At 39.7% G+C, this 23,609-nt stretch overlaps 1 protein-coding gene across 1 annotated transcript in view; it reads left to right on the top strand.

Moving 5' to 3' along the window:
* Positions 1-12,876, top strand: part of MARCHF11 (membrane associated ring-CH-type finger 11) — a gene marked incomplete at both ends in the record, with an annotated part of 29,473 nt that extends 16,597 nt beyond the window's left edge. Inside the window, 2 exons of the mRNA XM_080339608.1 lie at positions 5,275-5,467; positions 12,554-12,876. Of these exons, the coding sequence (XP_080195734.1) occupies positions 5,275-5,467; positions 12,554-12,876 (516 nt within the window). The remainder of the gene's footprint in view (positions 1-5,274; positions 5,468-12,553) is intronic.
* Positions 12,877-23,609: the final 10,733 nt, after the last annotated feature.

Here is a 23,609-nt window from a genome sequence, read left to right as displayed (position 1 = left end):
TTTGCACAGATTGCAAATCCTGTTATACTTCATGAATGACAGGAGGAAAGAACTTTTTCTTGTCAGAGCTGTCTGATTCTAGCAATCAGAACAATTAGAGCAATCTAACAAAGACATTTTGAAGTCATATAATCAATACATCTTCAGGTTAGTCAAGTTGTGTTATAGTAGATCACTGCCAGTGATTTTTAGTTATTTTTATGTAAAATAAGTGTTGCAGAATGACAAGAGGGAATGAGAGGCTTCAGTCATCAGTGTCCATAATAAACTGTGTTTTGGAGAGAACAGAGTGAAGGAACCCCCAACAGCTCTTTGGTTTGATGAATTTTGGTGGATACAAACTGGGACAGTTGAGGCAGGTACATGTCCGGGGAGCCATAAGGAAGTTTCGTATGTTCTTTATTAAGAATGTAGGAAAATCTTTATCTTCATTGCAGACATTTTTCATGTAATGCATTTGAAGTACAAGCACAGTCTCAGTCAGTACTTTTTAAATCACTTCTCTGCCATGCATTTTACAATAATCAATGGGTTTTTACAAGGCAGCTCATTAAAAAAGAAAGCCAAGTTTATATCACTTTATCTCAATGATGACAGATCTTTGAATACTATATCCATCTTTATGTTAGTAAGGACATGCATATAACTGTATTAACTTTATTCTTCCACCAAAGCAATGTCTTTCTTTCAACTTCTGGAAGTCTCAGCCTCAAAAAACAAGAAATTATTCAGTATTTCTGTTTGATAGAGCCCTTAGAAAAAAAGAGAGGCAGTGTTTCTCGGGTCAGCATTGAAACTGTAGTGTACCATTAAGGTACTAGACTCCCAAATGATTCGTGAAAGGAAGACCAGTGGTAAATAAAAGATTAAAAGAGCCAAACATAATGAAGTGTCAGTAGAAATAAAAGTGTAGGAAGTTTTCAAGGGGCAGACAGTATTACATTAAAATCAGAAGCATGAATTATGTTTTGTTTCTGAAAACATCATTTTCAAAGGAAGATTTCATAATTGTAGATTGAAATAAAATATATTCTATTCATGGGCAAAGAAGACAGCATGGTACATCATAACACTACAGATGTGATGGGAAGGAATATAAAACAGGATCCTATTTCACAGAAATTTAAATGAGAATTTTTAAATGAATCTGTCATTGAAAAATTACAATATTGTTACAGTTATGTATGTACAAAATAATTAACATTTTCTTTCAGTTTATGTTTTTAAGTAAAACCAGTAATCTTTCAGGGTCATGTGCTTCCCAGAAGCTGACACTAAAAGGCTATATAGATCCTTTCTAACTTGGCAAGATACTTAGCTAAAAGAACTGTTACTGATTATAGAATGTATAGTCAGCAAATGACAAAATCAAATTAGGAAGTCGACTATAATTTACAATCATGAGCAATTAAGAGTTGTGAGACAGGTTACATGAAGAAAATGAGAAACACTTCTATGGAAATAATTGATTTAAATTATGACACACTCATAATGAGATCATTCAATTTGGAATGTTAAATAATTTAGTCTGTTAAATTCTCAGTGCAATTTCTCAGCATCAACTATTGCTGAATTATTTTTACTGCATTATTTTTGTGACCTATTTATCATAGGCTGTTAATTTGACATTAAAAGGTGAAACAATTATAACAACATGCAACAGGGCATACAATAAGGTAAATGACGGTGAGAAATCAAATAAATTTTAACTGGCTTTTGATACTATAAAAATAATCTTACTATTAGAAAGGGAGTCTTCTGTTCCTGGCTGTCTGTCAGAGTGTATACTCACATACATTAGCTATGCTGTGACACTTCAGGTAGAAGAAAAGTGTGACCACAACTTCAGTTCCTCTTCACAGGCCTTGTTATGAAATGCAATGCCATCAAACAATTTAGTCCTGTGTAGTTCCTCTCATTGCCTAATGGCTCATACTCTCCGTGGCTAAGCAAAAGACCAAACCTTTCAAACTTATTTACATGTGAATAATGTCATAAATACAGAAAACCTTCATTATGTGAAAAGTATGCCTGTCTCAGTAGCATCTGTTTGCTTTTTATCATTTCTACATCCACTGTCTTCTTGCCATTAGCACAGAAACCAAGGTCCCCAAACTGATCCCATGTTAGAGTTTAATACCAAACCATCCCACTCTGTCACTCTGGCGGTGTTGGGTTCTCATGGCAGACCGCCTAGCACTAGGAGGCAAGTCAGCAGTTTCACACAGAACTTTCTGAGCCTCTTGAATGCTTTCCATCTTACACATACAGTCCTTCCTCCTCTATCTACTGTGGGGTCTCATCAGTTAGCTTAACTTACAGATCACACTAATAGGGAGGTAACTTTCCTACGTGTTTAAATTACTTGGTTATTCCTGAGCTTTGTACTGAGGAAGGTGAAGAACTACAGTTTCTTTTGTAGAAGAAAGGCAGTGAACACCACAAAGTAGATTAGCAACAGAAGAAAACATCCAAACCTGTTTTAGGGTTCTTGGTTGTTTTGTTTTGTTATTTTTTGTTTTGTTGTGTAGCCATTCTTTCATTTTTGAAGGCGAAGGAGTTAGGAGCTACAACCTATGGAACTCTTGGGCATTTTCTCAGAAATTGAGGTGGCTCCCCTTCCTGGCTGGTAGCATGCTAATATGCTGAATCTTTGGAAATACTGAATTTATTGCGGTTAAGAGATTCAATTGCTTGCATTCTAGACAGACAATGAATCTGATCAAAAGAACAGCAAAGTGGTTAGAATACGTTATTGAGAAGATACTGAGAAGAGGATCATATCAATTTCTAAGGACTTTTCAAGGTCAAACTTTTCTACAAAGAAAAGGTTTGAGTAAGAGAACAAAAGCTCTCATGAGATTGAAAAAGACAGTAGAAGTGTTTGATTCAGGTTGTGAGTGAGAGATACGAATAGAAGTTTATTGTTAGACAACACCAGAATAAGGGATGGGCTTTATATCTAGACTGCAATCTACATTGCTTATTCCTAATGTTTGGACTGCTTTTCCTATCTATCCGAAGTGCTCTCTTTGCAGAGTAATTATGAATGATCTTAAGTTAAAACCCATGAAAACAAAAATAAACTGAAGTGACTTTAGGAACCTCTGCATTGCTGAAATTGCACTGTGAAAGATCTGCTGTTTACTTCAGTGATGTAACACTTTTTTCATTTATTGCCAGCTTCTTCCACAAATTTGACAGTTTAATATTTTGTGATTGTTAAAGCTTTACTTCATGTAAATGTACTTCGATTTCAGGCATTCCAAACAAATTTGTTACAGGTCTGTCTCACAGTGATAATGAAAGAAGAGAAAAAAAGATACATAACCAATAGCATTTTTGACAGTTTTCTGCCAAGTCACACTATGTGGCTTCAGCTGAGAAATGAAACATTATTTTATTGAACTTACCCCTATAGTGTCTAAATAGAGTTCTGTGAATTTCAGTCCTGACATTTAAATTCTGTATACAAGTAATGTCTGAGTCATGAGAAGCTCACATCATTCTGTCATGCATCACTTGTTAATGACCTTCCTTGACCTTATACATTTTTTTTTCTAACAAATGAATTGAGTATCCGTAGTTGCTTTACCATAGAAAAGGTAGTATTTCATATGAATAGCCCCATTCCAAACTCTGAATTCCAATGAAATAGCTCGTATGAGTTTAATAAGTTCATTGTAAAAGGATAATATTTCAAGATGGGCAATTTACAAATTGTTATACAGCTTTCATACTGTTACATTCATAAAGCTGCCACAAGAGAAGGCATGCAGCACCAGCAGGGCAAATTAGTCAACAGTAGAAGAGCTAATGAAAAAAGCGGAAAGAGAAGAAAGGAACAGGGGACCTCATTGCTCACCCAAGCTCTTCACAGTGGTACTTGGTGGGAGGAAAAGAGCCTAAGTTGGAACAAAAGAGGATCAGCCTGGATAAATGAAAAAACGGGTTATAAGAAAAACATTTTTCAACTGCAAGACAGTCGAAAGTGGAACAGGTTGCCCAGAAAGTCTGAATAGTCTTCATGCTTGGAGGTTTTCAAGGTGTTACTAGTGAGTAAAGTCCTGAGCAATCTGATCTGATTGCATCACTGACCTTGCTCTGAGCAGGAAGTTGAGCTACAGACCTCCCACAGCCCCTTGCCACGTAGATTATTCTAGCGTCCTACAGCACTGGGTACCCAATTGCTGATTAAAAGAGAAAGCTTTCATAAAATAACAGTAAAAATGAAAAATACTGCCAGATGGGAAAAGAGCTAATAGAGCCCTTACTTCAGTAGCTCTTTCTCCACTTATCCCAATCATGTAAGGGGGCAGGTATGTTCCAAGTTAGAAACAGGAAAGATGGCAGTCTCCAGTGACTGCATAATAGCTCTGGAGTAGGTGATGGTGATGGTAGGTGATGGGGCTAAAGTGGGGAGTCTGCCAAGCTAATTTAGACTATTACAGGCAAGAAAGAGCATACATGCCAAGGGTAGTCTAGAATGGTTTTTCCCTTAGGCAGTGTTTTGCTTCTGTGACTCTTTGTTTTAACAAAATTTTATTTCTGTTCTTACCTTGACAGAATTCAGTAAGCATACTCTTTTATATTTACATCTTGTCACACCATAAATCTGAATCACCTCTCATATAGAGGATGCAGCCCTTCCTGGAAAGGCAGATGTAATTGGGATGCACTGAAAAGAAAGGTTCATGCTCCTTATATTCAGGGAACCTACTGAGCCTTCAGGTTGCTTCCATACTAGACTGCAGGTGTGTCTCTGTAACATTAACTCTGGTTAACCCGACTGCCTTGGTATGTCTGGAGAGAGCCTGGAACTTCTTTGATGAGCAGCAGGAAAGTGGAAAATGGCTTCAGACTTGAAGATGGTGGGATGGAAAGGAAAATTGTCGCTTTCGACTTGTCAGATGAACATAAAATATACTTAAGATTGTCTTCCCAACAAATATGAAAGGCTGTATTCCATTCCTAAGACTAAACATTTTTTTGCCTATGTATTCAAAACAGAAATAAAACTATTAAGTCTTCTGAAGTTCACAGCTAGATGGTGATTATAGTGATGCTGGAGGAGATGGGGAAGCAACTATTAGTTTACCTAAAAGTGAAATAGGTTAAAAAATATATAAAATGTCAGTATTGAGGATATTAGTAAAGATCTATGAAGATATGTATAAATATTAAAATAATTTCTTATTTCAGGAAAAAGTGGAGTTGAATGTACAATCGCAAAAAATAACATTTTTATCTTATACAACTTTGTTTCTCTTTTAGTGGCAAAGCATTACTATAACACTGGTTGAGAAAGTGCAGATGGTTGCTGTAATCCTAGGATCTCTGTTCTTAGTAGCAAGTGTGACTTGGCTTCTATGGTCAGCCTTCAGCCCTTATGCAGTATGGCAAAGAAAGGACATCCTTTTTCAAATCTGCTATGGAATGTATGGTTTTATGGATCTAGTATGCATAGGTAAGCTCAAAATCTTTAAACAGCACAGACTGTGGTTTAAGACTGTGACTATATCTATTTTTTCTAATTGGTCAGTCTAATTGATCACTTCAGTTCTTTGCAGATTTATTCTCACTTGGTACCTTTGGCAAATACTGATTTATACAGTGTTACAAGTACTGAAAAAAGAACCAAAGAAACTTTAAGATTCATCACAGTGTCTCCCCAAGGTCTTAGTGATGAGAAGAGGAATAGATGGCTAGCAAAGTTCAGGAAGTTAAATAGATGAAAATAACAAAGACATTATTAAAATAATTAGCAAAATTATGTGTTGCCAAGTCTACTGATGCCACTTTGCATTAGATTGTACCATCATGAAGCACAGAAGCAGCCCTTGAGGATGTTGTCAAACTACGTATCCAAAATTAAGTTGCACAGATTTATGTAGGTCACTGTGCTAGTAGCAGAAAAGAACAGAGAAGACAGGCTTGTGTTCTTTGTATATCATAAACAGTTATGAAACACTTTAACAGTGCTAACTATAATAAATTACTATGCTATTAAAAAGTCTCAAGTTATTTAACGCTATCTGAAATCTTATAAAAGAAAATGTTGAATAAAAGAAAATACTGACTGGTTTTTAAATTTCTGAAAATATAATGGACACAGAAATAATAAATAGAAAACCCTTTATTATTTGATAAAAGAACCTGGAATTGATGGGTAGAATAGCTACAATTATTTGCAAAGAAAATTTAATAATTGCAGTAAACATTAAATCAGATTCTTAGAATTGCAATGCGAAGAAAATCCAGAAGTCAAATGCTATCTGATGTTTGCTTTGAGATTTATGAGTGATAAATGTTGATGTTATCCAGTCTCATATATGGGAATTCAGGACAGTGCTGAATTCTGATCAATAAGGTGCAAAGAAACAGAGTGATTCCTAATATCAAAGCTTTTGCTCCAAACATTAGGCCATATCATCTTTTAATGAAACCATCTCATTATTGTAAGAGTATTTATATTTCACCTGGATCAGCAGTTCTGTTTATTTTGTAATTTTTCTAAGAGAAGCCCACTCTGAAATGTTTTAGAATACAGACTTTCTTCTGTGAACCCAAATCTTCTCGGACAGAAGAATGGACAGAATCTTGGTCTCTAATGCTCTGGAGAAGTGCTCAGCTTTTAAATGAAAAAAAGGACTCAGCTACGTGTCCTCTTACATGCTCATTCCTGAGTACCACTTTTTCTGGCTTAACACTCCATATTGGGGATTTTGCTTTTGTGTTTTTAAAAAAAGTGAAAACAAAATGTGCTTCAGGCATTCTAAACTTTTTATTTGTATTGAATTCTGTTTTTTTCACAAAGATTACAATTGTAAAAACTTTACTTTGGTAACATCAACTTTACTTTGGTATGCATCAACTAGTTGAAATAACCAATTATTTCAAACTATTTCCATTTCTTTCCATTTGCTTGACTGTTAAAACATCTAAACCAAGTTAATCTCAAAATCAATCAAGAACATCTCTGGGTGATCAGAAATATTAGTTGTATTTAGCTGTAAAAGTAAACTACTGTAAGATGAGCCTTCCCTAGGTTGGTACATGCAGTTATGTAGCTGCCTTTGAAGCCAGCCAGGCTGAAGCCACCTCTGACTGGAAGCTACTGAACTAACATGTGCCTCACATCGCTCAGAAGCTTCTGGCCTAACTGGCACCATGCAGGAGCACAGAACAGGTGCAGACAAACTGACTTGCCTGTAACTACATAAATGCATGTTTTCTAGTTTGATCATAAGTAATACATGGAAATTTTTATGTACAACGAACTATAATTTAACGTATTTGGACACTGTTTTGTAATTATGAAGTTCAGTGCAGATGTGATTTAACTGTATCTGAAAATTCAGAAAGCTGTATAAAGGAGCTTTGGTAACTGTAGAATTCTGATGATCCAGATTCATTCAGCCCACTTATTTTGCATATAATTTCAAGTAATCTGCATTCTGTAAGTTTGTAAAACCAGGAGTTCCTGTAACTCTTGAAAATATTTATTAATATATTTGATTTTTTTTTCAATTTTATCTTTTTATTTCATCACAGAGTGAAGTATTTTAGATTTGTTCTCTAATAGATGGATGCAATTATTACTCATGAATGATCAAAAAAAACCCAACACTGTCCATTATGCTGATGACTTCCCAAAGGCATTGACCTATGATTTTACCATTGGATAATATATATAATCTCTCATGACAAAAGCTTGTAATGCTTACAGCCAGCCACAGTTCTCATTTAGTATCTCCTCTCATTTGTGTTTAGTCATCCATGGCATTCTCTTAGTTTTCAACAGGATTTATAGTGAGTGAATGCCTATAGTCCCACTGAAATCTCATTTTATTTCAAAGAGAAATCTGTGCAGTCATGAGTTTTCCTGTGCACCGTATATTTCAAGACAAGTGCTTGAGTTACTGATGGAATGACCAAGACTCATTCCAACTGCCTTCAGTCATGCCTACCTATAGTTTTGCATAAACAATATGAATTTTTTTTGTCATTTGTGAATTGTAAATATCTGTACTTTTTGAAATGTTTTGTTGTCATCATTTTTAAAAGCAGCTTTCCCAAAGGTAATGACATATTTATATGACATCTTTGAAAACTCGCCCGTATGATCATAATTTCTTTTTCCCAATGACTGATTTATATACTGGAGGTAGCACACCACCCACTTTCTTATCAAGTAAATTACATGTATCTTGTATTCTTGATTTTGATTATGTTTTCACTGAAAGAAACATCCCAAAGGTTACGGATCACCAATATAATATCTTCTATTCATTCCAGTGTACGTATTTTATTGGTATCCGTTGTTTTCTTCTTCCACTCTAAATTTTTCTAGAATTCTAAGTTCTTCCTAACAGGATCATCTTTTTTACTTATCAGTGTTAATTTCGATCCCACAAGTCACTAGTTTGCACATTTCTGCATCTAAGCTGGGCATAAACCTGTTGTCTCTGAAACCTGCTGATAGTGGAAGTTTTCCCAAGGCAAATCTTGAACATTTTAATCAAACAGAACTACTGCCTGGGAGACCCAGTGCTACTGCAGTGACAGTGCTCAGATTGGACTGTGTATGTGGGAATTACCAAAGGGAATGAATTCATGCGATGATATGAAAGGAAAGAATTAATAAAACCCTTATTTAGCCGCTGAAGGTCAGTACACAAAGTCTTTGGCATTCTGCATTGTAGACTTAGCAATTATTTCTCGTAACAGTGACATCATATGATGTTATATATTTTCATTGGAATATAACAGTAACTACTAGCCATAAATGGCTCTATCGTGAACAAAACCTCTCACAAATAATAACAGCTCACTTGCCATCCCAGAACTGTGCAGCTCCTTTAGAGCATGAAAGCGACTGTAATATTGCACTAGAAACATGAGTGGTGCCAGTACTGTAGCAAGGGAGTAAGCAATGGGAGCCAACGTGAGGTGTGAGTAGCCCTATGAAAGACTCTTTCTTCCCCACCAAGGAACTGGAGGCCCAGCAACGTTCATGTAACTCCCCTAGTTTTCAAAATGTACAGGCTGAACTTATGTGTAACGAATGCATCTAGCTGCACTTATTATTTCTTTACTCAGAAAGCCAGTCTTTCACTAATTCTAAATAGTTCAGAGAGAGTTTTATTGCTATTTTTAGAGTGGATGTGTTTCACTTCAATGCTTTAAGCACTTTATTGTTTTGCTGTGGTGGTTTTTTTTTTGTATATCTGTGAACCTCTGAATAAAGAGATGGTATTTTGTCCACTTGTAAAGTCTGTTTCTGAAAACGGTCTCTTATTCCCTGGTAAAAGTCTGTGGTGTTCCTGGGAGGACCATTCCTAAATTATTATAAGCAAGATTAGTGTGAGAAATAAAACAACATTGTAATCTAATACCACATCAGAACTAAGCAGAGTTGCCTTCTTGTAATGACATTCAGTATGAAAAATTTCAAGTGTTCTTGCGACTCTGGGTGAGAAATCCCTTGGACAGAGCGAAACTATCTCATACTACTCAGCAATAAAAGAAAATAAAATTATGATCGCCCCATAATCCTGTTGTCTGGATTCCACTACAATTGCTACATCTTAAAATAAATCTTGAAGGTAAAGTCTTCTTAGAACCTTTAGGGCATTTTGCCAGGTCCATCATCCCAAAACTCTGTTCTTTGTAGATATTAATTGGACAGAATGACAGAATAGCTAACAGTAGTGAATTCTAACATTTCCTCTTGTGATCATCTGGATCAAACAATTTTATTTTTTCCTTAAGACTATGTCCTCTGTGCTATTGAAAGCACAGTATTTGGAACAAGTCAATATTCATAGATTTATCCCCATTTTCTCTCTTATATCCTCATTGATTGCTGTGGAACTTTTAAGAAAAAGAAGATTCTTTGCCATTTTCTTACAGCTTCACTTTAGTAACTAAACACTTATATTTTGAGCGTCAGAACTCCTTTGCAACTGGAAAATCTCCAGCATTTTAACCTTACCCAGATTTTCCCTTGTTTGTGGTCTTGGAACTGTTAGGTGCTGAGAACTTTTATTCTTCCAGACCCTAGAAAACATCTTTTAAGAGACAAAAGACCTATTGGAATTCTTTTACTTCTTCTACATAAGTCTTTTTCAATGTGTCATTTTATCAGATGGGAACTAAACCTTTTTATGGGAGGAGTTATGAAAGTAGTGCTTTTCTTCTTCAACATTGCCAAATGTGGCAACTTTATTTCAAGCCTTGTGATATTTGATCCTTTGTTCCTTAGCTCTTTTAGAGCATTTGTGAGTAACAGCTTTCATTTTAAGGAAAATTTCTCTTCCTTGCCATTGTTGAGAAAACTTTGAAAACATAATTTCAGTAAATCCTGAAAGCTCAAAGAGAGTAAAAAAGAGCTCCTTAAAATAAGAAGTCCTATGATGACTTCTGTCATAATTTTGGGAGGATACTTTTGATAGTTTAAATGTACTTCATGGTCCTTCCTCAACTGCCTCCTTCTCTATTCTAAAATACTTTGTTCAGGTTTCAGTGGAGAGCAGGCAGGTATCAAAAATCTTTACGCTGTAGTAAATAGGTTCTCTCAACTTCTGTTTCATCACTGTCTTGAGGGAAGTTAAGCCAAAGAATACTATGATCCAGTGACAGGTAGAGGGAAAATTATGCACATCTCCCTTATCATTGTAGGGGAAAGCCAGCAGACAAAAAAACCCCAAAAGGGTGCATGATCTTTGTCACAGCAATAAAACCATGACTTATGTGGCTTGTAGATTTTGTATGTGATCAAAAATATTTACCCTTTTTTAAGACAGTATAGCCAGCCTTGAAGGTGCATTTATGTACTAATGTGGCTGCTAAATTTTTAGGATAGGTTGATATATATATATATCTGAGAAAATGAAGATAGACATCTTGCAATCAAGAAAACATTCCACTAAAATGCAATGTCGATACAAAATACATTTAGAATTTTTAACAAATAATTAAGTTTCTGTTGTATTAGTTTTGCTGTATCGGATGCTTCAATGAATTCTAGGCAACTTTGGAACTAGATGATTTTAAGGTCCCTTCCAACCCAAACCATTCTGTGATTCTGTGAAAGCCTTACAGAGATGCTGCATTTGCTATCCTGTCCTTCTGAGAGCAATATTTGTGTTTCTCCATCTTTCAGTGTAATGATCTTAAAAAATGTGTTAGAGTAGGCATTGCTATCCGCAAATCATTGCACTTGAATCTGAGGTTTCCTGTTAATATAAGTATTTTTATCAACCTTTCTGCTTGCGTCATCTTTCTTTGAATGTCTCCTTTCATGTATCAGTTAAACCTACTGAGAGACCTCACACACTTAAATCACAATTTTGTTGTGTAGAAGCAGCTGATATACAATCTCTTGGGATAAAGGACTATAGCCTGTGACATTGCAGATCATGTTGTAGATGTGCCCACATACAGGAAAATTTTAGGCAAGAAACACACAGGACAAAAAATGTAGAAATGTGTTTGGCTAGACAGATTGCTCTCCTCCCAAAGCAGAGAATAAGAGTTAAACATCTGACATAGCTCAGCACCATACAAGTTAGTAGGCTGGCTGAGGAACAAAGGAGAAACCTGAAAAGAAGGCTGAAGCTCCATGTGCCTGCCCAGTAAATCCATATTTGAAATACTTACACATAAACAGTGTGTGTATAAACACATATACATACATACATAAAATGTGAGTAATTATTAAGTAAATAAATCGTTTGCATGCATACAATAATCATAAATATTAGCTATATGGAAACTCATAAGCAGATTGGTCTGTTGAGGACTCTAGACTCCTTAAGAGACCTTTTATAAGATTTCCTGGGTCTCAACAAAAAAGATGTTTCTCAACTTCTATCTGCTGAATTATGAAGAGAAAGAAGAAAGCCTATCATCCTTGCCATGCTCATCATAGTTAATATTAACATTTAATTTATTCTTGCTCTACTGAAGTAAGACAGGAAAGTCATTATACTTACAGCTGTTTCAGCTTCTCATAAATCTTCTGTGCTCCCAAGTTGAACTAAGAATGTGAAAACACTTAAATTTGTATCTGTATTGAATTCTACAAAACATTCTCAAACAAATTTGAGACCATCCTGTTCATTTCAGAAGGTCTAACTTGCTGAAAGGTTGACTTAAACCAGTACAAATCTCAATAAATATTAGTTACTATGAGCAAAGGTTACACTAGCATAAACAGTCAATTTATAAATTGGCCAGTAGGGTTCTTCTATATTGGTTTACTTAAACCTAAATACTTGAGTTAGGCATGCTCATCTTATTCCCGCATTGGTTATGTTGAGCTTTCATTCAGAACAATTTTATTTCCTCTACATGTTCCCACCTCTCAAACGCATGAATAAACAGTTATATTGCATATGTACAGTTGATTTGAATTATCAGAATTACAAATAATTTAAGAGCCTCTGGCAATTGCCAGATTCATTATAATGTATTACACCTGTATTTACTCTCAAAATGGTATCCAGTGACATTTTGAATAGGCTAATTTCTTTTTTCTTAATTTCAGGACTGATAGTACATGAAGGTGCATCTGTTTATCGAGTGTTTAAGCGCTGGAGGGCTGTGAATCTACACTGGGATGTGTTAAATTACGATAAAGCCACAGACATAGAAGAGAGCAATCGAGGAGAACCCTCAGCAGGAAGGACATTGTGGTTACCGCTGACTGCATTTAGAAACAGAAGTTTAGTTCATCCGACACAGTTAACCTCACCAAGATTTCAGTGTGGCTATGTATTGTTGCATCTGTTCAACCGCATGAGACCTCAAGAAGATCCGTCAGAAGACAACGGCTCTGGGGAGGTAGTGATGAGAGTCACCTCAGTGTAAACATTATGCTCACTGTGCTACACAGATAAGGAGAATGTGCCCTGATGTTACAGGACTTTGGAATGTAGTTACAACTAGTGGTGAAACCATAAACACTTGAAAAAATATATACACTTTTTTAAAAAAAAATTAATGCTTTTTATATGATCAGCTAAAACACAAATACATTTTTTCTGGGAAAAAAAGTCTCTTCCTTTTTATATAGTCTGGTTTATTAGAACTTTTGACAATTTATACCTGAGGTGTACACAAAATAGTTTACCTCTTAGGTCTTTGAATGATAAGGAAACTCATTTTTAAGTAAAAAAAAAAAAAATTTAAATGTATTTTCTTAAACTTTGGCTTTCATCCACTACTGTTATTTTTCCCACTTTCATGAGGATTAAACTGAACAGCCTTCTTCCAAAAAGAAAAATAATTTTTACACAATTCAAGTCTTCTTCTTTTTCTGTCTTTATTTTATTGCTGTTTGCAGCACAGTTCAGGTATATGAAAGTAAGGGCTATATTGTCACTTGTCTTTGATCAGAAGTCCAATGGGTGTTTTACAAAACATGAGAGAAGATGCCAGCTCTTCTTTTAGCTCTCCCACATGAGTGCGCAAGATGTCAGAGACAAGAATGACACAGGCACGGGAAGGGTCTTGCAGTTCCTCTCAAGTCTCTAGGACCTGCAGAGTACTGGTGCTGTGCCCATGCCCAGAAATGACAGTAAAATGACATTACCTTCTGAGCTGCAGCGCTGAACTTAGCAGCCTGTGAATTTCTAGTACCATTCTAACTGTAGAACATTGACATCCCTTTAATTTTTTTTTTTAAAGAAAAAATGCACGTTACAGCTTGTGGAAAAATAATAAATCCTGATGGAAACTGAAGTAGAAATAATGCAGAGCCTTAATTTTGCCAGGTAATGAATCACCACATTAAAAATGAGCCAGTGTTCATCTTTATCATGGTAGCTAATCAATGCTGTGAAGTTTGCTTCTCTGCTTTTGACTCATTGTAAAAATTCTAATATCATTTAATCAAATGAAAATGTAAATTATTTCCGAGTTAATAATTAAGTCTGTTAAAGATCAAGATGAAAAAGTAGAGCTGAAAGGACTCCAGGAATGGTAGCTTACTTAAAACGGTTTGGGGTGGGTTTACCTTGGCTGGCTGTCAGATCCCCACCTAGTTACTCTCTTCCCCTTCTCAGTAGGACAGGGTTAGAAAATAAGATGAAAAATCTCATGGGTCAAGACAAAGACAAGGATGTCATTTACCAATTACCATCACAGGCAAAGCAGACACAACTTGGGGAAAAATAATTTATTGTGAGTTAAAATAGAGTTGGATGGTAAGAAGCAAAGACAAAACCTAAAACACCTTTTCCTACCCATTGTCCTTCTTCCCAGGCTTGGCTTTACCCCTTCAATCCCAACTCCTCTACTTCTTCCCCCTGAGAGGTGCAGAGAGAGAGGGAATGGGGGCTCCAATCAGCCCATTACAGCTCCTCTCTGCCACTCCTGCCTCCTCACGCTTAGAATCATAGAATCATGGAATGTCCTGAGTTGGAAGGGACCCACAAGGATCACCAAGTCCAACTCCTGTCCCTACACAGGACAACCCCACAGTTCACACCGTGTGTCTGAGGATGTTGTCCAATCACTTCTGGAAGCGATTTTCCTGCTCCAGCGTGGGGCTGTCCCAGGCACTGCAGTTCCTTCAGGGCATGTCCACCTGCTGCGGCGTGGGGTCCTCCCTAGGGCTCCAGCATGGTGTCTCCATGGCTGCAGGCAGTACCTGCTCCAGCAGGACCTCTTCAGGGGTAACAGGGGAATCTCTGCTTGGGAACAGCTGTCTCCAGCATGGGGTGGCTTCAGCTTCTCCTCACAGGGGCTGCCCCTGCAGCCGAGTCTCTGCTCCGCTGCCAGCACCTGGGCACTGCACACACTACACAGTTAAACATTCTTCTCTTTCAAAGTTGTAATCAATAGCTAAAAAAATTTAGTTATTTTGTGCAGTGGCTGGATGAATTACTGCAGCTTGAAAATTCCCTTTCAGGCTTAACAGGATGGTGCTGGAATCAGTGTGTGCCTTCCCTTTATAAGAAGCTCCCATGCCAAGACCAGACACAGGAGGCTTCTGTAACTACACTTGGAAGGGAGATAGAAATAATTTAAGCATTTGAGCTAAGAGCTCCTTATATTTTCATAAACATTTAGCCAATGAACTCTACACAGGGCCCAGCATTCTGCCTTGCAGTCTCACAAGCTCAAATGTGCACGTACTAAATCTACGGATGACTTACTGCTCTTTAAACAACCAATGTGAAAAGAAGTACATAAGCCACAAACAACAAAATGTTATCTGAAAAAAAGCCAATTTATGTCCTGTGTGGCAAATTACCAACATACAAGAGGTGATCTCATTGAGAAACTGTGAGAATTCACGTATAGATTATCTTTAAACAATTTCCCAAAGGAGGAATTTGTGGAGAAACAGAAGATGAGAGAAACTATGACTGGGGAAACCTGCTGTATCCCTGGGAATTACTCGTTCTTAATTACTGCTTAAATAAAGCCTCCTTTCCCAGAAGGACCACAATTTGACCTGACCAAATTGTAATCAGATTTAATATCTCAAAAAGCACTTGTAATACAAGGAGAATAAGGCAATGTGTGGTCAATATATTAAAAGGTTATGCCTCACACCTTTTAGGTACTTGTGATCTCTGGAATTTGAAGAATATTTCGGTGGTCTTTTTACAGTATCCTAAAAAAAATTCAGATCTATATGAAAACATTTTCTTGTAAAGAAATATTTTTCATTCACATCCAAATAATTAGGGTGCTGGGCTAAAATGACTCACCAGAAAAGATCAGTAGATGCAATTTAAAACAGGATGAGATTTCTGTGTACAAATATTTGAAAGACACCTGGGTCTAGAACACTTAGCATCTTTTGAGAGAAAAAAAATTGTCCAATTAAAGGTAATGAAAATCAGTAATGAGAGAAATGTTCAGGGAAAATATCAGAAAAGCCTTTTTAATTGTAAGATTAGTCATCATTAATAATTTCTATGGCACGGCAATTTGCATATGTCTGCACTTTTGTATTTCTATATGTAGGAAGCAAGCTCAGGAAACAACAAACAGTGACAGGATGAGTATAGGCAGGGTGCAGTTGTGAAGAAATAATGAAATCTATGGCTATGTTGTCCTGAAGGATGCTTTGCAGTAGAAGGGTGCCTAGTGCAGGATCTGAATATTTCTTCATTGACCTTGTATTTGGATTTGTACAGCACTGCAGTGCTGTGATCACTTACATGCAAGATAGATGAATTCAAATTAGAACAGATGCAGAGAGGGGATATTAAGATGATAAAGGAACAGGCACTCTATTTCACATGAGGAAATTACAAAAGCATCGCTTGTTCTGCTTAACAAAAGTTGAGAGCGAATGTTATTGTTGTCTGCTAATACGTTGCAGAATAAAATTTATTTTAGGCAAAGAACAAGCCTTAGAAGCAAAAGAACTCAAGGACACAAATAGATCAGAAATAAATTTAGCTGGAAGTTCAAGGTAGTTTTAAAATATTACTATAATGAATCACAGACAACAATTCAAGTTGGAAGGGCCTGTGGAGGACACGCAGTCCAAGCTCCAGGTTCAGCTCTGAAGTCAGACATGGTTGCTTGGTCTTTTAAGCAACCAGGTCTTAAAATTCTCCAAGGATGGAAATTAAATGACCTTTCTGGGCAACCAGCTCCAGTTCTTGACTGTCCCCAGAATGAAAAAGTGTTTCCTTCTATCCTACCTCTTCTCTTGTTCCAACTTATGCCTGCTGTCTCTCATCTTCCCATGATGCCCCACCGTGAAGTGGTTGGTGCTGTCAGGCTGCTGTCAGGCCTCCCCTGAAACCATCTCTTTTCCAGGCTGAGCAAGACTTGATCTCGCAGCCTGCCCTCACAGGGCAAGTGCTCTGGCCTTCAGCCAGCTTGGGGGCCTCCTGATGAACTTGCTCCAGTTACTCCATGTCTTTCCTGCACTGGGTTGCCCAGGGCGCTGCTGGCCGTCCCTGCAGCCAGGGCACACCACTGGCTTGGGCTCAGTTTGTGTCTGCAAAAGTTCACAGGTCCTTTCCTGCAGAGCTGCTCCCAGATGGGCTGGGACCATCCTGTGCCCTTGCATTTGTGCTTCCTGCTCAGACGCAACGCTTGACTTGTGTCCCTGATGAATTTAATGATGTTGCTGCTGGTCTGTTCCTCTTGCCTGCCCAGGTCACTCTGGATGGCAGCCCTGACTTGACTGTGTGTGCCTGCAATCTGGAATCATCCACAAACTTGAGACCAGAACTGTCTGTCACCTCCACTAGATCACTGACAAAGATATCAAATGAGACAGGGCCCAGCATGGACCCTTATATTACTCCACTTGTTACTGGTCTACAGTCAGTGTAGGTTCTATTAACCACCACTTTCTTGACATGACTATCCAACCAGCTTTTTTGCAATCAAGCCGTTCAGACCTCTGCGTCCTGACTTTGAAAGAAGACTATTGTGGCAGACAGTATGGAAAGTCTTGCTGGGATCAAGGCAGATGAATTCTGCCCCTAGCCACAAATGCGGCCCTTCGAACACAAAAGGCAATCAGGTGGGCTGGGTATAGAATCCTAGAAGCACAGAATCATAGAATAATTTGAATCAGAAGGGACCTTCAAAGCTCATCTAGTCTGAGCCTCCTGCAATGAGCAGGGACATCATCAACTAGATCAGGTTGCTCAGAGCCCCGTCCAGCCAGGTATGATTCACCTTTAGTAAAGTCAAGCTCAGTATTCCCAGGAACCTTCTATGTGCCCAAAAAAGGCCTCCAGGGTCCCTTGCTCCATAATTTCCCCGGGGACCAAAGTGAAGCCAACCAGCTTGTAGAAGCCTAGGTTGTCCTTTGGGCCTTTATTGAAGATAGGTGTGACATTTGCTGCTCTCTGCAATCACCAGACTCAGTCTTCACCTACTGATCATTGTTGCTGTCCTCCTTGAGCCCTTTCACTAAGCACCGAAGTCTGCGAGAACTTGGTGGTGAAGTTGGAGACAAAGAAGGCATTAGCAACAGTAGCCCTCTCTGTCTCCAGTGTCACAAAATCACTCACCCCACCAAGCAGTGGGCCCAGATTTCCTTGTTTGGCCTTCTACCACTCATGTAGATGCTGAAGCTGTTCATCTTGCCCTTGATGTCTCTGCCACTTCAAGCCAAGCTTTGGCTTTCCTAACCCTGTTCCTACATGCCTGGGAATTATTTCTAAATGCCTCCTTTGTAGCCTGGCCCTGCTTCCACCTCCTGTATATGCCCATTTTGCAGTGGAGCTGTGCCACAAGTTCCCAGTTTAGTTGAGTTGGGCTGCTGATACACCTGCTTGTTTTCCCAGGTTTTGAGATGGACCATTCTTGTACCTGGAGGACGCAGTCCATTCAGGTCTGGCAGTTCCCCTCATCTCCTTCACCCTGGAGAGCTGCTCTCATATGATCCCATCTGCCTGCTCCCTAGACAAGCCACAGGCTGCTGGCCTGGTGTCCCAAGTCTGGGCTCTGTGATGCAGCTCCCTCCCCTTGGGATCTTCATCTCCACTCTCTCACACTCACCATGGCCAATACTGCCATAGTTCACCACCTCCTCCACTGGTACCTCCTTGGCAGAGACAGCAGATCCATCAGTGTGATCCCCTGGGCTGGCCCAACCAGTCCCTGCACACACCCTCCAGAAACCTGTCAGACATATACTGACCTTCCTCCTGGATTTAAGGAGAGATATTTATAATGCACTGCAGAGTGCAATCACAGTCTGAATTAAAGGTGATGCATACTTTAAAACCAATTGCATAGTAAAAAATAAAAAGGAAACACAAGGAGATGAACCCCTCAGAAGCATGAACACCTTTCAAAGATCACCCACAGATAGCAGAAAAGTAGCTATCAATCAGTAGCATAATTTTCTCCTGCTGTGGCAAGTCAAATAAGCTGCAAGCATGTAGAAACCCATGATCATCCCCCTGCTTAACAAGTTATTTCCTGAGAGATTGAAACTATCCTTCCCCCTGGAGGTGGGCTTGAGGGGATTTTATCCCCTGGAGGATAAAAGACATATCAACTGGTTGAAAATTTGTAAAAGCCTCATAAAATGACATTTTCAGCATGAAGCAGCTGGCTAAAGCCAACCACAGAACTTGTTTTAACACTAGTCCAAGCAATCTGTTGAATCAGGTCCATGCCAGTGAGTCCGAGTGCTGGAATTTAGGAACAGCCATGGGCAGCAACCAAAAATGCCACCGAGGTCACTGCGAGAGCAAGAGTTAAGGTGAATGAAAGGGGCTCAGACAGCAGTGGCTTGGTTACCTGGAGAACTTTCTTCAGCTTCCAGAGCTCCTTTCTGGCCCAAAACCTCACTTTGTCCTACACATGAGGCTGGAAGAGGAACTGTCAAATTTGTGGAAAATTATGTTGAATAGTTAGTCCACAGGTCTCATTTTCTAGGCCTGACCACCACTCATTGTTGAGGAAAAAGTATTTCTCCCCTCCCTTATTTTCAACATTTGCCCCACCTGTTTTGAAAAAGGGGTGGGGGAAGGGAATGCAGCCAAAACCAAGGAACTTGTCTTTAATAAGGGATCATATAAAAGTCTCCACATTCTTCGCACCCGAATTTTGCTAGAGTTCAAAATACTGACCTGGAGAGGCTAAACCTGTAAAGAGAGGAAAACTGAATTCTGCTGTAGGAGACCAAGTGAACATGAGCAATGTTCCCATGTCCCCATGACCCTGCAGTAAGGCTTCACCTAACACTGCTCTGTTTACCAGCTGCCTGGGGACCGACCTGCTCCTTGGCAAACCTCAGCTGGCCCTGTCACTTCTGGGCTGGCTTTGGCTCTGCCCTCTGCTGCAGGCAGGGACCCCTGGTAAGTCCTGTCTGCAGTGGGTCTCAGCCCCAGGGTGCTGCCCTCAGGGCTTGAGGAGCAGGCAGCTGTCCTCCCTCCTGCCCACCTCAACCTATACACCACACCCTAACCTCAATAAGCAAAACAGTTGTACCATCGGCCACAAACATATGAACTCTTCCTGCATAGGAGCAGCCTGTCAAAATAAATAGTAGCTAGAGTCTGCTGTAGGGACAGGAATTCAGTGCTGCCTGCATTTCTCCTGTCAGGGAGCATCCCTGAACACTTTTATCTCTCTTATAAAACAAGCAATTAAATCCAGAAAGGGCACAAATAATTTTTCTAGAATTTGTTTTGTCCCCTCAGATATAGCTTCACATACTGTGCAGTAGGTCCCTGACCTACTGATCTAAAAAGAAAATCTATCATTCAGGTACAAACTGGCTCTGTCTGAGTAGCATTTCTTGTTTCATTTTTCTGTTTCTTGGGCTGTGCAGCTTCAGCTGGTATTAATGAACTTCAGAAAAGAATCTATATAGGCTTTAATACTTTGAAATGGAAAATTTTCTGTACATGGGCAGATATTAGCAAAACTAGTGCCTCACATTCAGTGTACACTGGAGTGGGACATTTGTTCATTCCCACTAAACACATCTGGGCTATCACTCACTCCTGGATGTTAAGGTAATTTATTCACATCCCAGTTTGCCACTAATGACAATTTGGCATTTGTCCATGAAACAAGAGTTTCTAAGAGACCTGTTCAATATTTATCCTCGCATCAAGAGTTTATCACCTTCATAGGACATTAATTTGGATTTTATATATTAAATAAAACACCCATTTACTTCGGTGGAGAAAAGTGTGCTTTGTGTTGTTTAATAATCCAAACACTTTTTAAAAAATGCAAACACAATCTCATGGTAAGTGACAACCCCTGATGACCAATCCACTATTTCCAGTCATTCATGAGATTAAATTAGTTTTCCTGTCCTCTCTCCAGTTTCTTATGTATTTTGGGATAGTTTTTAACCCATGACTCAAGAAAAGCTCCAGACACACCACACCTCACACACTGAAAGGTGTATGTTTTGCACGATAGGACAGCTTTAAACTCACCATTTAGGTCAAACAAACACTCAGCTCTTGAGCCTTCACCCTGTTGGTGGAAAGGGCAGAGATCAGTCTCTTCCCAGGCACCATCCAGATGTACTAAATTCTGTAGTTAAGGAGCTGCATGTCAAGATTTGCCCGTTTCCCCAGCTGACATGGACCCTGCTCATGCCACAGCAACCTCAAGAGCTGAGACACATTGTGCCCTATGAAAACTATCAGAGGTCAGCAGCTGTCCTTCTGTGTGCACAGAAAACATTAGCACCCATTGCATAATTCAGCTGAACAGTCCTTTGTTCTTTTGGTATGTCTCCCTATTCTGCCTTTCCCTTCTCATCAATACACTTTGTTCATCATGCCCCCTGAGTGGAAAAATGCAGTAGCTCCACAAGAAGGAAAAAGGAAAGTTACCTGTAACCAGATTTCTTCGAGATGGAAGTTATTTCCTTCTCTGCCCAGGCCCTGCATCATGTACTGCCCTTCGCTTCAGCAGCGGCAAGCAGGAGCTGTGATGGCTGCAATGCTGCATCCTTTTGCTGCTGCACTCTGCGAACTTGAAAACAGGCTGTGAGGATGATGCTCCTCAGGACAGGGACTGCATGTAAATCCCAGCCCTCAGGACACTGCTGGATCTGATTGCACCACCACCACCAGCTGGAGCCAGGCATGCCCTGCCAGGAAGGACAAACTGAGCTCCCTGGCAATGGACAGACTGCTTTCTTACCTCGTTAGCAACTCCAAGCCCAAGGATGCCCAAATATTCCCTCCCTTCACATGCAGGCCAGCTCTTCTGCTGCTGGCCATCTCCATGTTGCCTGGGACCCCTCTCACACCTCGCTGTCTTGCTCTGGGTCACAGTGACCAGCAGAGCCTGCCTCTTCAGCTGGTTTTGTCCAACAGGAGGGGAAAGAACTTCATCTCCTATTCTGTTGCAGCTTTTCAGAAATCACAGGTGGCACTAACCAAACTCTCACCTGTAAACAAGCCTACATGCAGAGAGAGCATATCTGGGCAGGCACAGGCAGGGGAACAGCAGGAGGGACACAAAGTCATTCTAGCAGAAACTACTTCAGACAAGGCTGCGGTAGGTTGGGATTAGTCCTGAGCAGAAACAGGTGGCATAATAGTATTAACTAGCCGTTCTCTAATCTGTTTGCAAAGGGTCACAACCATCTCCTGAGCACCTTGCATTTGTGGGTCTCAGATGCTGGCTGCCCTTTCCTTCGCTTCTGGATGGAGAAAGCAATGACCAGCATTCACTATAGGAGCTACCATATGTTGAGTATAATGTGGAAATATAAATCTGGCATCATGTCTAATCTATAGCTCACTGCTGGCACAGTGGCTGTGCCCAAGACTGTCCTGCTAACCCTTGTTACATTTTCTTTCTCCCCCGCAGTGCCTCATTGGCATGCCAGCTTTGAGGCCTCAAAAATGCTGAAGCCTGTGGAGCTGCCAGTCATCAGGCTGAGATGCCTCTGGGTATTCAGCACAGCCATGCCACTAGGATCTTTTTCTGTTCATCAAGCAGCTCCCTCTTCAAGTTCTACAGAAATTTTATCCTTTGGAGATAATCCTGGCAAGAGCAAAAGGCATTGCTGAGCTCAGGGTGTTGCTCTCGAATACAGAATTGCTTCCTTTAAAAGACATCCTCCAGCTGTCCAAAATGGAAAACTTGATTTATCTTCCACTTCTTTATTGAAAGGAAAACGTGTGAGAAGGCAGGAACAAGCCTCTGCCAGTGACCTGTGGGAGGACACAAATTCTCCTATTGTTTGAGGCCTCTTGATTGCCAGAAAAGGGCTGAATGAGGTGGACCCTGATGAGCCTAGCAGACAGACCTGCTTGACACCCAGACTCCTAACGCTGGGCTCAGCTCCCTCCCTACCCGCACTGAGACAGGAGAGGCTCTCCTGAGAAGCTTCGTGCCACTACCCTTGTGGCACATGAGTTTATGGTGCTCCCATCCTCCTCTGGCGTCAGAGTGCAAGAAATTCATTCTCCTGACACTCATGGTAGCTCTTCCCTTAACCGAGGGAAAGCTCCAGCAGCTTCTCCTGCCCCTGGTGGCAATGTTTGCAAGGACATATGACATTTTGGCACTACCAGCGAGATTCTTATGTCTGAGCTCTGACACTGTTTTACATTGACAGTGCAAACCTTTTAGAATGAAAAAACTCTTACCTTATACAGTTAAAATCAAATTTAAACCACTTTTTATTGGGACAAAAATACAATATAAAAAAGAGAAAAAACTCCGCCCAGGCAGATGTGAGAGGTGTGGAGAGGCAAGATGGGAGCAGGGCACAAGGAGACCTTCTAGATGAGAGATGACTTGAAGAAGGTGGACCCAGGCGATAGTAGCAGGCAGCTGTTGCTCGATGCTGCAAAGGATGATAAAGAACCTGCCTTGTCCCAGACAACGTGAGCTGGGGAAATTCCCTTCCTGACCCTAAAAGCAGCGATTTGCTTTACACCAAGCACGAGAGTGGAAGTGGCACAGTCCAGTCCATGGGGCCTTCCAGGGCTGGTCCATGTATGCGGCCATCACAGTTGCTTCCTGATGTCCTGGATCATCTGAATCACCACCATGAGGAGGATTGAAAAAGTCAGGTTCAAGACAGACAATTCGTGGCCATTCATTGTCCTTGGTATACATAGCAGCCATCACTGTAAGAGGGTCTATCTGAGCAGACCATAGTAAATGAT

The sequence above is a fragment of the Nesoenas mayeri genome, assembly GCF_963082525.1.
Source record: "Nesoenas mayeri genome assembly, chromosome: 2".
In the NCBI taxonomy this organism is placed as follows: domain Eukaryota; kingdom Metazoa; phylum Chordata; class Aves; order Columbiformes; family Columbidae; genus Nesoenas; species Nesoenas mayeri.
The sequence above is the reverse complement of the archived record's forward strand: the minus strand, read 5'-3'. Positions and strand labels throughout refer to the sequence as shown.